Source organism: Pelodiscus sinensis, chromosome 1, assembly GCF_049634645.1.
Source record: "Pelodiscus sinensis isolate JC-2024 chromosome 1, ASM4963464v1, whole genome shotgun sequence".
Taxonomy (NCBI): Eukaryota; Metazoa; Chordata; order Testudines; family Trionychidae; genus Pelodiscus; species Pelodiscus sinensis.
The window spans coordinates 98,933,051-98,946,803 of NC_134711.1; the positions used below are offsets into that span (position 1 = coordinate 98,933,051).

General features: G+C 44.2%; 1 protein-coding gene across 1 annotated transcript; it reads right to left on the reverse strand.

Annotated features, from left to right (window-relative positions):
• Positions 1-1,101: 1,101 nt before the first annotated feature.
• On the reverse strand, positions 1,102-3,633 carry ASCL1 (achaete-scute family bHLH transcription factor 1). The gene is made up of 2 exons (XM_075919625.1): positions 2,438-3,633; positions 1,102-2,199 (listed from the first exon to the last, which is right to left on the reverse strand). Exon 1 carries the CDS (start codon positions 3,085-3,087, stop codon positions 2,452-2,454), a length of 636 nt encoding a protein of 211 aa, XP_075775740.1. The 5' UTR covers positions 3,088-3,633; the 3' UTR covers positions 1,102-2,199; positions 2,438-2,451.
• Positions 3,634-13,753: the final 10,120 nt, after the last annotated feature.

Here is a 13,753-nt window from a genome sequence, read left to right on the forward strand (position 1 = left end):
TCGCTACACTTTCTTTGTATACCTTATCTACACACTTGCAAAAGTGGGTAAATAAAAAGCTGAGGTGCCTTAGCAAGAGAATGGAGGAGACATTATAACGGTTATTATTTTCATAACTAAACATTGCTTCTAGGATGGATTAAAACAATGAATGTTTGTACTGAAGTAATGAGGGATTTAGTGATTTGCCCCATATTCTTAAATAGCATATTGATAATTTTGAGGCGGCAGGAGTGAAATGAAGGTATAGAAATGCACGTTTAAAGCAATGCAGCAGTGGAAAAACTACGTTAAATTCCGGTATAGTCAATGACTTTTTTTTTTAATTAGCCCCGTGCATATAAATGGTAAAGCTGTACAAAACCAACCTAGATTTTTTTAACTCTGTAAGGCTTGCTGGCTATCCGAGTTCTTTGTTGGTTGTGGTGGGGGTTTTTTGAGATGCATTTTGCGCTTTGCTTTCCGCTTGGCTTGATGCACGCAAACTGAATTTGAAAGTAATGTAGGAGGGGGAAAAAGGGGAGGCGAATTCTGGTCACGTCCTTGCTAACTGACAACAAGCAGGCTAGCCAAAAAAAAAAAAAAGGGGGTCTTTTTGAATCTTGGTAATTGGGTACTTTTACACTCAGCTCACGCTATTTGGATAGTTTACGAAGTGTCATTCCTACTACTTTGCTTTTTTTAAGTCCCTCCCACCGTCTCCGCAACTCCCCAGTCTCCCAATGATTTTATTTACTGCTTGTCTAAAATATATAAAAGGCAAAACAAAGTAGCTTGTCTATTTCGGTGGCTCTAACTATACATTTTCTCATACTTTCTTCTGTCCTGTGTCATTGGAGGCAATGAGAGGCCAGGGTCAGAGCGGTAAAAATGTGGGATGGAGCGCCCTCTTTTTTAGGGTTCATTCTTTAGGAAATTCTTTAATGTGCAGTGATTTCACGAAGGACAATAAAGCCATTAATCACCCTCGAGTCTCTTGGTTTAGCTATACATTTGCAACATAGAAGGGCAAGAAAACGATTGTAATAGCTCTATATCCTTTCACACACACACACATATATATATATTATATCCATCATACATATAAATACTCCATATGCAACTTATCTCTGGCATGGTTATCACTTAACATTTTTCTCTTTACATTCATAATTGTCAAGGGCAGAAATAAAATTACATGCAATAGGCAGCTGATCACTTTAATTAAAAAAGGTTTTATTACGAAACTAGCTTGTATAAAACACAGTTATACAGGACTTCTGTAAGTTTGTAATAAAACAGTAAGAAAAGGCAGTGGTTGACGGGCTTTTTTCTTTTTCAAAGGCAGCATATAAAACAAATGGCTACCATTTTTGTTTGGACAATAGCTGCATAAACTTTGTTCACTTTGAACATTAATAACATTATTAATACATTAACAAAGTTTCTATAAAGTAAGACACGTTGGTGCTAAAGTACATCTGGAGGAATTCCAAATCCTTTACAAAACCACATACAAAAATGGCAGTTGTAAGGTAAAGGTAATGTTGACTACATGTCTAAATATCAAGAGGTAATAAGCATTACATATTTTTAAAAAGTCTCAAGATATACACATTTTAAACCATTTGTACAAAAAACCTCTATAAATTTCTCTCTTATGTACAAAAATAGCTTAATATATCCCCAAACTGGTTAGGATAGATACAAATAGATTTTCTTATAATAAAAAAATTCACAAAAAAGGATTGGAAGCATTCTATGATGAAAATGGTAGGGGAAAAGTCAAAGTGATGGGGGTGGGGCAACAGGAAAGGGTTCTTTGAGTACAGCATAGTTTAATTTCAGAATCTCCACAAACATTAGGAAACTATTTCTGTCCATAGCGTAATGAACACCAAGTCTTTGAGGGCTAGAACAGCACGGGGAAAGGAGAGCGGGGAAGAGCCTCTCACGATGTGGAGGCTAGGCAGTGCTCTTCTCGAGATGGATAGGATGACACATGTTTCTGAGGACACACGCTTCAGCAGGCAGTGATGCCCACAGGTTTCAAATCCATCTTGGTCTTGTGAAACTGACCGGAGTGCAAAGGCTGTGAGAGTGCTTCAGTGTTCTCAGAGAGGCGATACAAGCTCCTCGTGTGCTAGGTATCTTCCCTTCCGCTGGGGGTAAAATAGGCTCCCCCCCGCCCGCCCTGTGTGTTTGTTTTTTGCAACAGTCCTGTAACAATACAAAAAGGAGAGAGAAAGAGATGGTCAGCATCAAGAGCTCTTAGGTTGCAATATCTAGGTGAGGAGTGTTGGCACCATCTGTTCATTTGCAGGCTTCATCAGCGCTCCCCAGCTGCACAACCCCCCCTCCCCATCCCCAGCACTACCGCGCCAGCTGGGGGTGCCAGGACGCTCCCCGGGGCCGCCAGGCAGCGCCCGAGAAGGGCTCCAGCGGCAGCCGCACCCACCTGCTGCAGACAGTTCAGAACCAGTTGGTGAAGTCCAGCAGCTCCTGCTCTTCCGGGCTCAGCGGGTCGTAGGAGCCTTCGTCGGAGGAGTAGGAGGAGACGGGGGAGCCCGCCATGGAGTTCATGTCGTGGGAGTAGCCGGGGGAGATGGTGGGGGACAGCACGCCGGCCTGGAAGGCGGCGCTCACCGCGTCGTGCTCGTCCAGCAGCTGCTGCAGCGCTCGGATGTACTCGACGGCGGAGCGCAGCGTCTCCACTTTGCTCATCTTCTTGTTGGCCGCCCCGTTGGGGACGTGCTCGCGGAGGGTGGCGAAGCCCAGGTTCACCAGCTTCACCCGGTTCCGCTCGCGCTCGTTGCGGCGGGCCACGGCCGCCGGCTGCTGCTGGGGCAGGCTGTAGCCGAAGCCGCTGAAGTTGAGCCGCCGCTTGCAGCGCATCAGCTCCGGGGAGGACGAGCGCGGCCGCTTGACGGGCTTGGGCGCCGCCGCCCCCTTGCTGCCCGGCGGTGAGGGCTGGCGGGCGGCCGGGCTGAGCGGCGGCGGCGCCCCCTGGGCGGCGGCGGCGGCGAAGAAGCAGGCGGGCTGCAGGAAGGGCGGCGGCGGCGGCTGGCTGGCGCTGCTGTCCATCTGGGCAGGGCTGGCGCTGGCCATTGGCAGCCGCGGGGCGAGCGAGGGAGCGCGGGGCAGGGGCGCTGGCTGGCGCGCGGCGGCGGGACTGGGGCAGAGCGCGCGGCGCTTTCGCTGCCGCCCCCCCTTCTCCTCCTCCTTCCCCCCGGGCTGCGGGGAGGCTCGTGGCGCTCGCGTGTGCGCAGCCTGCCTCGCCAAAGCCCCCTGTGCAACCCGGTGGCCGCGGAGTGTGGCTCTTATAAGCGGCGGCCGGGGGCTTTGCCGGCCTCTCGTCCCCCCCCTCCGGCTTTTCTTCCTTCCCCCCCCCCCCCACACACGCACACACTCCCCCTGCGGGGTCCCCTCCCCGCACACGCTCGGCGCCTGGCGCCTTCCACGCTCCCCGGATTTGCAGCGAGTGGCCGGAGGCCCGGGAGCGCTGCCGCCTTTTCAAAGCGGGGAGGGGTGTGTGTGAGTGTGTGTGTGTAGGGGGGGCACCACAACACACCGAGCGCCCCGCACACACGCGCTGGCCCCGGCCCCGCCTCCCCTGCAAATAGCCTCCTTTCCCTCCCCCCCTGCCCCCCCAGCCTCCAATTCATTCACCCGCCTCTCCCCTCCGGCTCTACCCCGCCCGGGTTTGTTGTTGCAAGTGCGCGCGCCAGACGCGTGCCGCTCTCCCAGCCGCTGAATAAACAACTGGGCTGGGGAAGGAGCGGCGTGGGGTGGGGTGAGCTAGAGACGTGTGGGGGCGGGATAGAACTAGAGGGGGGGGGAGTCGGGAAGAGACCCAGAGCGCTGATGGCTGGGGGAGTAGGCAAGCGGGCTGGGGGCGCCAGGAGAGGAAGGGGGTCTCTCTGGTACCAGCCCCAAAGCCAACCAGAAAGGGAGGCAGGCAGTTCGGGAGCGCTCCCTCAGCCCGCGCGGCGCACAGACGCTCGTTCTTCTGGCCAAGCAGGAGCGGGCTTGTAGTGTTTACGCTCAGGGGGCCAGCGGTGGCTGCGGAAAGAAGCTGGGCGGGAACACGCCTGGCAGACCCAGTAGCGTCGGGGAGCCATAAAAGGAGACACTTGGGGAGGCGGAGAGGGGCGCGTGTGAAATACACCAGGCGTTCGGAGCGGGGGGCGCTTTGGTCGGAGGCTTGGACGGGAGGCGTCGGGGGAAAGGAGAGAGGCAGAGACGCTGGGCGCCTTCGACTTTTCTGGCGCGCACGGAGAGTCAGTTAGTCCCCGGGCACGTCGGGGGTTGGACGGGGAGCGTGGAAGCTCCTCAGTGTTTTGCTAAAGAAATAAAGTAGTGGCGGGGACGTGCCGTCTGCGCAGTGGGGCTGGTAGAGTCCAGCAGCAAAAGGGCCTTGCAAGTGATATTAGAGAATCGGGAAGGAAGGGGGAGAGAACCACGGAGGGGTGGGTGTGACTACACATGGAGAGCTACCACTGATGGATTGGGAAGTGGTTGGCTTCTTCGGGTAAAGTAAAGGTGCCTGATAATATTTCCTTAATTGACAGGATACTGTGAGGCTTCGGTCAGTAATGTTTTTCAAGCCCTTTATATATTATTATTTGCATTACAGTACTATGCCTCTTAGGCTATGTCTAGACTGCAAGCCTCTTTCGAAAGAGGCTCTTTCGAAAGATACTTTCGAAAGAGCCTCTTTCGAAAGAGAGCGTCTAGACTGCACGTTGAACTTTCGAAAAAGCGGCTTGCTTTTTCAAAAGAAAGCATCCAGCGAGTCTGGATGCTCTCTTTCGAAGAAGCCCTATTTACATTGAAGAACGCCTTCTTTCGAAAGAGGAACTTTCGAAAGAAGGCGTTCTTCCTCGTGAAATGAGGTTTACCGCCATCGAAAGAAAAGCCGCGTTCTTTTGATTTAATTTCGAAAGAACGCGGCTTGAGTCTGGACGCAGGGGAAGTTTTTTCGGAAAAAGGCTACTTTTCCCGAAAAAAACCCTGAGTCTGGACACAGCCTTAGAGGCCCAAATAAGATAGGAGTCCATTGTGTTAGGTGCTTTACAGTATAAACACCTTGTCAAAGAGAATGTCTGCCCTGAGGAATTTACATTTTAAATCCTGCTTCAAGAAAGCATCACTGTTTAGGGCAGCATTTAATCCCTTGCATCACTCCCACTGAAGTCCATGAGAATTAAGCAGGTGCTTAAAATAAAGCATATGCATAAGTGCTTTCCTGAGTTGGAGACCTAACTAAGTACCCAAGAGTGACAAAGGAATGAAGACAAAAAGTTTTATTGGCTCTAATTTACAGATGGGGAATCAAAGCATAGAGAAATTAAATGTCTTGCCCATGGTTATAGGGGGTGTCTATGGCAGAACCAGGCACTGCACCTGAGTGCCAGTTCAGTATAGTATGTACAAGACCATCCTTTCCCTATGGCTATGTCTAGACTGAAGGCTTCTTTCGGAAGAAGCTCTTCTGGAAGAAATCTTTCACACACACACAAAAAATTCTTCTGAAACAGAGCGTCCACACTGCCAAAGCACATCGAAAAAGTGATCTGCTTTTTCGAAAGATAGCATACATATCAGTGTGGTGCTATCTTGCATGTAAACTGTGATTACTATGGACCAAGTGACCCCCAGGGCACCTGTGCTTTTTCCTCTTTCCTCTCCTTTCGAAAGAACTCCCTTTTCCCTATCCACACATGCTTTTTTCTGAAAGAACTCTTTTGGAAAAAAAGCTTCTCTCTCATAGAAAGAGGTTTACCAATGTCGGAAAAACCCCTCTGTTCTTTCGATTTTTTTTCAAAAGAACGCGATTGCGGTGTGGACGTAAGTGAGGTTTTTTCAGAAAAATGGCCACTTCCCTAAAAAATCTGTAGTGTAGACATGGCCTCTGTTTTAACATGGTTGGACGAAAAATGCTGTAAGTACTAACTATTAATTCTTAGTTTTTTATGAGGATGGTACAGAACCAACTTTTTCTTCATTTGCAACAAAGATTTGCAGGTTTAAAAGATGTTTTCCTACAATACTCTTCTGAACCTGGTGTATGCAATGCGAACCAGCCAGGGAGGGAGTAGTAGCTCTGTCCAGCATAGCGAGCACCTGAAAAATCACTCCCCAATAGTTACAGTATTGAAATTCCCATTGAAGTCAGTAGCTAGGCTACGTCTAGACTGGCATGATTTTCTGGAAATGCTTTTAATGTAAAAGTTTTCCGTTAAAAGCATTTTTGGAACCGAGCGTCTAGATTGGCACGGACGCTCTTCCGCAAAAGCACTTTTTGCAGAAAAGCATCCGTGGCCAATCTAGACGAGCTTTTCCGCAAAAAAGCCCCGATTGCCATTTTCGCGATCCAGGCTTTTTTGCGGAAAACAAATCTGAGCTGTCTATACTGGCCCTTTTGCACACAAATTTTGCGCAAAAGAGACTTTTGCCCGAACAGGAGCAGCATAGTATTTCCGCAAAAAGCACTGATTTCTTACAGTTAGAAGTCAGTGCTTTTGCGGAAATTCAAGCGGCCAGTGTAGGCAGCTGGCAAATTTTTCTGGAAAAGCGGCTGATTTTCCAGAAAAACTGGCCAGTCTAGACACAGCCTAGGAGTTTTGATACTGACTTCACTGATAGCTAGACCACTATTAACAATACAAATAAGACTATGGGAAAGGTCATTAAATAATCCAGTCTACCTTCCCTTTCAGTACGGAATTGGATTGTCTACTATTATGTTATCCAGACTCATTTTAAAGTGCCAGACATTAAGAAATAGTATGTTGATGGTGAGGCATTCCAATACAATGTTTATTTTAATGATCAGTTTATTATTCAGACAAATCAATTTGCACAAAATGTATGCTAAAGAGCTGTCCTCATTCTTCTGCCCAGATACGTCTAGACTGGCAGGATTTTCCAGAAATGCTTTTCATGGAAAAGTTTTCCGTTAAAAGCATTTTCGGAACAGAGCGTCTAGATTGGCACGGACACTTTTCCGCAAAAGCACTTTTTGCGGAAAAGCGTCCGTGCCAATCTAGACGCGCTTTTCCGGAAAAAAGCCCCTATTGCCATTTTCGTGATCGGGGCTTTTTTGCGGAAAACAAATCTCAGCTGTCTACACTGGCCCTTTTGCGCAAAAGAACACTGACAATCTTACATGAGATCGTCAGTGCTTTTGCAGAAATTCAAGCGGCCAGTGTAGACAGCTGGCAAGTTTTTCCGGAAAACTGGCTGATTTTCCGGAAAAACTGGCCAGTCTAGACACAGCCCCCATGTTTGGCTAAATGGTAAATATCAGTAGCAATACTATGCTTTTCAGTCATACAGCGTCTTTCCTCTGCAGATCTTAAAGTGCTTTACAAGCTTCCATTAAGTTTCAGAATACTCCTGTGAGGTAGGTGTGACGCTACAAGTTTAAGAAGTAGCTAAAGAGACATACCCACACAGAGCCAGTGGCCAGGAAGAAAATCCTAGGCCTGTTCTACACGGGGAAAATGTCCCCCAAGACTGTAATTGGTTTTTAAAATGGTTCAGCTAAGCCTATTCTAAAACTGCTGGGAGACATAGGATAGACCTGCTTTAAGCAGCCTGAATTGTTTTATTTGATCCAATTTCAAAGTCACATAGTTCAGATTACCTGGAAAGTGGTCTATTTTGTGGCTCCAACTAGATTTAAAATTGCTTTAAGATGAGGCAGTTCAACTGACATTTCCTCAGTGTAGACCTGGCTCCAATGTTTTACCTCCTTGTTCCCTGTCCTCAACCACTAAAGCACATGCCCACTGAGATGGATTTAGGAGAGTGCAGGTCTGATCTAATGGTTTTCTGATATGACACTGCTACTACCCTGGAAACTAGTTTGCTTTTGGTTCAGGCTCTGACTCCAAATAAAAACTTGCCCGCAGTTTGGACCTTTCACTGGAGGCACACACATGTTTATGAAGGCATGTTCTGCCACCAATTTAACTGAAAACAGAAATCACTATGGATATTAAAAAACCAAGGCTTTAATGTTCATTAATTTTGATTGACCTGTCCCTCTTGACACCTGTCCCAAAAAGCATGAAGATAATGGCTTCATGGCTTTTCTTAGACAAATTAATTAGTGTCTTTGTGCCCTACTACATGATTATAAAACATTATTATTTAAGTTTCTTCCAGGTTTTAGCGGTTTTATCTCTGTTCTCTTAAAATAATGCCCTCTGTATGTTATGTCTTCACCTCTCTTGTAAATAGTCTACTTAGTGTATTTGTAAAACTCTGATGGTACATCTGCTGCAAAAGAAAGCACTGGAAATAGACAAAGGGCCTTTTTCTCCATGCCCTTAAACTGGCTTTACCTCAGTGTGAATCCACTGAAGGCGAAATTCTGGCTCCATTGAAGTCAGTAGCAAAACTATCATTGACTTCAGTGAGGTCAGGATATCAGCCAGTACCTTTACACCCACATTAAAGGTAATTCTCTGGGTGGAGGAAATGCCTCAAAAAGTTGAATTGAAAATAAGTATGGCTCTATTGTTTGAAAGACTGATGCAGTCTGGCAGGCATATATTAAAAACAAAGCAAAATCCCTAAAAAGTCCGTTCAGCTTCAGATACTTTTATACTTTTCCCATTTGTTTTTGCTGAACAACTTATGGGTCAACATGAGAATTTTCAAACTGGATTAGACTAGTTCAGTACCTAGCCTCAAACAGAGGTTAGTATCACATACTTCAGATAAGTGTAAAAGAAGCCCCATAATGGGACTATTATGTAAAAAACTGCCCATGAAAATAGTTCTTTTCTGAACTCCCTGGTTAGCTTAGGTCACAAAATGAGAGGGTTGATATCCCTTATAATTTTTATCATTATATGAGTGTTCATGTTGTCCATATAAATCAATATTTTTCAAAATGTGTTCACCTGTGGACCCCTTCAAGTTTATGAAAGGACGTGAAGACCGTATGGAAATCTTAGACACGGTCTGGATACCTTCAGGATCTGCAGTCCACAGAATGAAAACCACTGCTACACATGGCTTGCCAACACTTTTTTAAAAATGCTGCTAAACTCCTAGGCTACGTCTAGACTGGCAAGTTTTTCCGCAAAAGCAGAAACTTGCCAGCTGTCTACACTGGCTGCTTGAATTTCCGCAAGAACACTGGCTTCCTACTGTCTGAAATCAGTGCTTCTTGCGGAAATACTATGCTGCTCCCATTTGAGGAAAAATCTTTTTCCGCAAAGCTTTTGCGCAAAAGGGCCAGTGTAGACAGCTCAGATTTGTTTTGCGCAAAAAAGCCCCGATCGCGAAAATGGCGATCAGGGCTTTTTTGCAGAAAAGCGCATCTAGATTGGCACGGACGCTTTTCCGCAAAAAGTGTTTTTGCGGAAAAGCATCCGTGTCAATCTAGACGCTCTTTTCCGCAAATGCTTTTAATGGAAAACTTTTCAGTTAAAAGCATTTGCGGAAAATCATGCCAGTCTAGACATAGCCCTACTCTTCATGGACTGGCATGTAAGCTCTTCATGACTTCCCTAAATGGGGTAACTAGACATTACCATGGTACATCAATAAAAATAAATAAATACATAATAATTAATAGTAACAAATAATTAATACCATCTTGTGGCAGTAATTCCACGTGTTAATTATGTATTGTGTAATAATTCTTGGTTCAGTTCTGAATGTGTTACCTTAAAGGTCACTGTATGGCCTTTTGCACTTGTGAGAAAGAGTAAAAGGACAGTCCAAAAGATCTGTATGTCATACTAATTATTTTATGTATCTTGGTTTATCTTGGTCTTGTCTATGCTTATTCATCTTTTCTCTGATTAGTCTTAGTCTTTTATCCTCTCTACATATGGAAGGTGAATTAGGGTAACCAGACCGGAGGACATACAAATGACCTATACAATGGCATTATGTTCTTTTGATTTTAATTTTCTGTGTAATTAGAAGCTTTCCTCTTTGGTAATTAACTTTCCATCTGATTCATTCAATGATGTCATAATCCAATGTTCCTGATATCAGAATTCAGCACAAGGAAAAAAGTGGTGACATCAGGAGTCCTGTAATGTGGGGTTATGAAAGAAGGCCACTGTGATTATGAAAGAGATCTTCCCTTTGCTCACACATTTTGGAAAGTAGCAATAACAGGACAAGAAACAGAAAAAAACAATGGAAAGCTTAATAGAGGTTCAGTGACATATATATTCCTTAAGGGTGTATCGTTAATTTATTTAGAGATTATAAACTGCAATGAACATAAAGAATCAACCTATGTCTTTCTCTTTTCTTTATGATAAAGGTATCTACATATCTACTTGTTAGTCCTGTACATATAAACTCTGCTTCTAAAGAGTGATTCTTTTGGAGTGGATCATTGTAAAATGTGGCATGGAAGATGTTAAACAATAAACATCAACAGTCTAATCCTGAACCTACTCTGAAATGGACAGGACAAAAATGCTTTGGCCCCATCTTACCCAGAGGAAGAAGGTCGTCAAGTTAGCTATATTAAGAAGGTGCAAATCATAAATGCAACTCTTGGAGTTTTTGTCTTGCTTTAGGCATGTACTAATGGGGCTGAAGTGGATTTACATGCATATTGTCAGCGTATTTTATCTCCATACAGAGAAAGGCAGCTAGAAATCCTAGTGGATGAACTATTGAGGCAATATGGGTGAATAAATAGGTGTGTAGCAATAGACTCTAGGGGTACATCTACATAGCAGGACTAATGTCAAATTAAGCTATGCAACTTCAGCTAAGTCAATTGCGTAGCTTAAGTCAAAATAGCTTTATTTGACTGTTGGCGCTGTCTACACAGCAGGAAGTGGAAGGAAGATCACTCTTTCTTAGCATGAGTCGGAGTAAGAAGTCCTCCAGCTCAATATTATTTTGAAATAAAGTCTTGTAGTGTAGATGCCCATTGTGTTATTTCAGAATAACTTCAGTTCAGAGTTGAAGTTCCACTCTTGACACACCCTTTTAACATATGGTAAGTAATGGTGGGTGGGTGTGTTACTAATACTGCTTTCCTAGACTGCATGTTTACAGTGCCAGGTTAATTTAGCTTCCTATTTATTAAATAAAAACAAAGAGATACACATTTTGAAGCATCAGAAAAAAATTAGGCCAGTGTTCATGGTTCTGAAACTAGGCCCAATAGGTCTCATTCAATTCTTTCTTCATTTTGAATTTTGCCTGTGAAAGGACTTTGGGCATCTTAATATGAAACAGTATGTTGTCACGCAATGACACTTATTAGCAGGTTTCGTGGTATCAGTCTCAGTTCACCTAGTTATATTAGGCCAAGGGTGATATTGACGTCTCCCTGCTATTCAGAGAGATGATGGAATGTGCGGATTGCCTACAGTATCTCCAGGTAGTGAAAAAAAATCCCCCAAAAGCATTGTTTAATATTTGCCAGGGCTCAGTCCCAGCACCTCTAGATTTGGCAGTTCCTATCCTCACACCTCTGGCTTTGCGTCATCAGTTATGAATGTAAAAATATTTATTTGAACCCTGGCATCTTTTTCCTTCCAAATTAAGCACTGTCAAAAAGTTTGTTAAAATAGTACACTCTAATCCCTGAGTATCCAGCCAACCTTATTTAAAACCAACAAGGAGCAGCTTCCTCTGTAAGCCTCAGAATTAGAGTCCCAGACACTCGATTTTATAAGAAGGGGAAAGTACCTGGAAAATATGAGTAGTGTATGAGGTACAATTGAAGAGCTACAATAGAAAGCCTACTATTTCCATTTTGAATGGGTTCTCCACACACTTAATAGCACGCGTGAGCCATAAGACAAACTTGCACTTACAGTAGGAGAGCGGAAAACTTATTTAACAGAATACATCTCGTGACTATATCAGTCCCAAACTGTTTCTGTGTAAAAAAGAACAAAATCCAAAGCCCAGTTTTAAAGTACATTGTGTGGAGGAGTTATAATAGTGTATTGTCTACTTTCCAATCAAGTCACTGACCAGGGTAAGGTATCTATTGCTGTTAGATGTATAGATAATAAATATTTTCTTTGAGATTTTTCTCTTATGCAGTTGCCCCGCACCTGGAAATAAGAGGTCTTAAAAGTTCTTGATTCTAACAAAATGATAAATATCCCTTTCCCCTTTCACTGTGTTTTTTTAATCTTGAACTGTCATTATTATATTATTGCTCGCTTTTTGGGGGACTAAACTGCAGCTACACTCAGGAGTTCTTTTGAAGCCCCTTCACTCTTTACTTTTCTAAGCTTTTTTTTTTTCTTAAAGACCCATTTATGTTATGATTAAATACCGGCTTGGAGAAGCATAACGAAAGTCATTAATCTATATAGATCTTCAAAGAATCAATATATTCTGAACTTTTGTAGGATTTGTTACACTCCATTTTGTTACAGTAGGCAAGCTCGTCTAGGTCTGGGCACATGTGTTTTTCCCCCTCCCCCTAAGAGTGAAAATAAAGTAAAAGGTCTTTCATGGTAAACAAAACCAGCTTATTCTCCACATAGAACACATGAATAGCTGGAAAAAAAACTTACAATAAATGGTGCATTTTTTTCTCTGCTGGGTATAGCATTCAAGATCAGTCCAGTATTCAAGAAGCAGTCCATTTTTTGCTCAGCAAGAGAGTTTAGAAAAGAAGCGTGGGGTCTATTCAAGGGTCTTTTCCCCCTTCACAATTGCTGGGCTTTATGAAACCTATCTTCCATGCCTTGTCAGAGTATTTCTGGGGGCCAATTAGTGCTTTGTTGCAAGGCTTCTTTGCTGAATCTTTGAGCAGCAAGAAAAAGCTCTCTTGAGTCTCCCCTTATTTTGACTATTTCAGTCATTACTCGGTGTAATAATTAATATGACAACTGGACGCTGAAGTTTGTATAGAAACACCTCGGCTGCAGGAGAGAGCGTGCAGTGGGTGGTAACAAGCTACCCATCAGACAGAGAAGCCACACACACAAAAAGAGAAAGGAATGAATGAAAAGAAAGAAAGAAAAGGAATAAAGATAAATAAATAGTTGGCACAACCCGAAGAAACATAAAACAGACTGGAAAGAAAAAAACTCACAATTAGGAGGGAGGGGGGACATGGGTTAACTTATTTTGAATCACTTTTCTGGATAAGACACTATGTGCATCCAAATGTTGATAGTAGGCTCAGAACACAGAAGAGAAAGATTTCTTATGAGGGATCCGTTTTTAAGGAGTATTTTTTCTATCCACGTTGGAGGTGTAGTTTAAGATTCCTTTTAGTAACAGTTTAATCCCCAGGGAAGGAGGTTAGCAGAGTTTTAAATGGGACTGGTACTTAAGACCTGGCCGTTCCAAACCACTTTATAGAGGCTAATGCCCCATTCTGCAGGTCCGAAAAATTTCCCCCGTAAACTCTGCCAGATGAGGGATAAAGTGCGTGCACGCTGCTCGTTGAAGTCAAGAACAGAAAGGAGGTCTGAGTCTAGGGAAGCCCCTGGGTTCTTCTAGGACTGTTTCTTGGACTGGTCCCTTCTCGACTTCAGAGACATTGCGTGGGCTGCCAATTTATTTTTAAAAAAGCCCCAGTGTCTCTCGAACCACTCCATTAGGGCATCATAAATAATTAGAGGTTCTAAGCATATTAGATACAGCTCATGCTAATGAGTTACAGCAGGTCTCACGCTAACCTGAAGTGACAGTTTGCAGCCTGGGAAAAGGTGGGGGGCGGGAGGGGAGATGCACTACAACTTCTTTCGAGTCATCCCTCCCATTTGCTGCTCCTCCGACGAAACCGCGAGCAGGGTGG

Excerpts from the sequence above, each read along its gene's own strand:
- ASCL1 (XM_075919625.1), bottom strand. The coding sequence starts at position 3,087 with ATGGCCAGCGCCAGCCCTGCCCAGATGGACAGCAGCGCCAGCCAGCCG.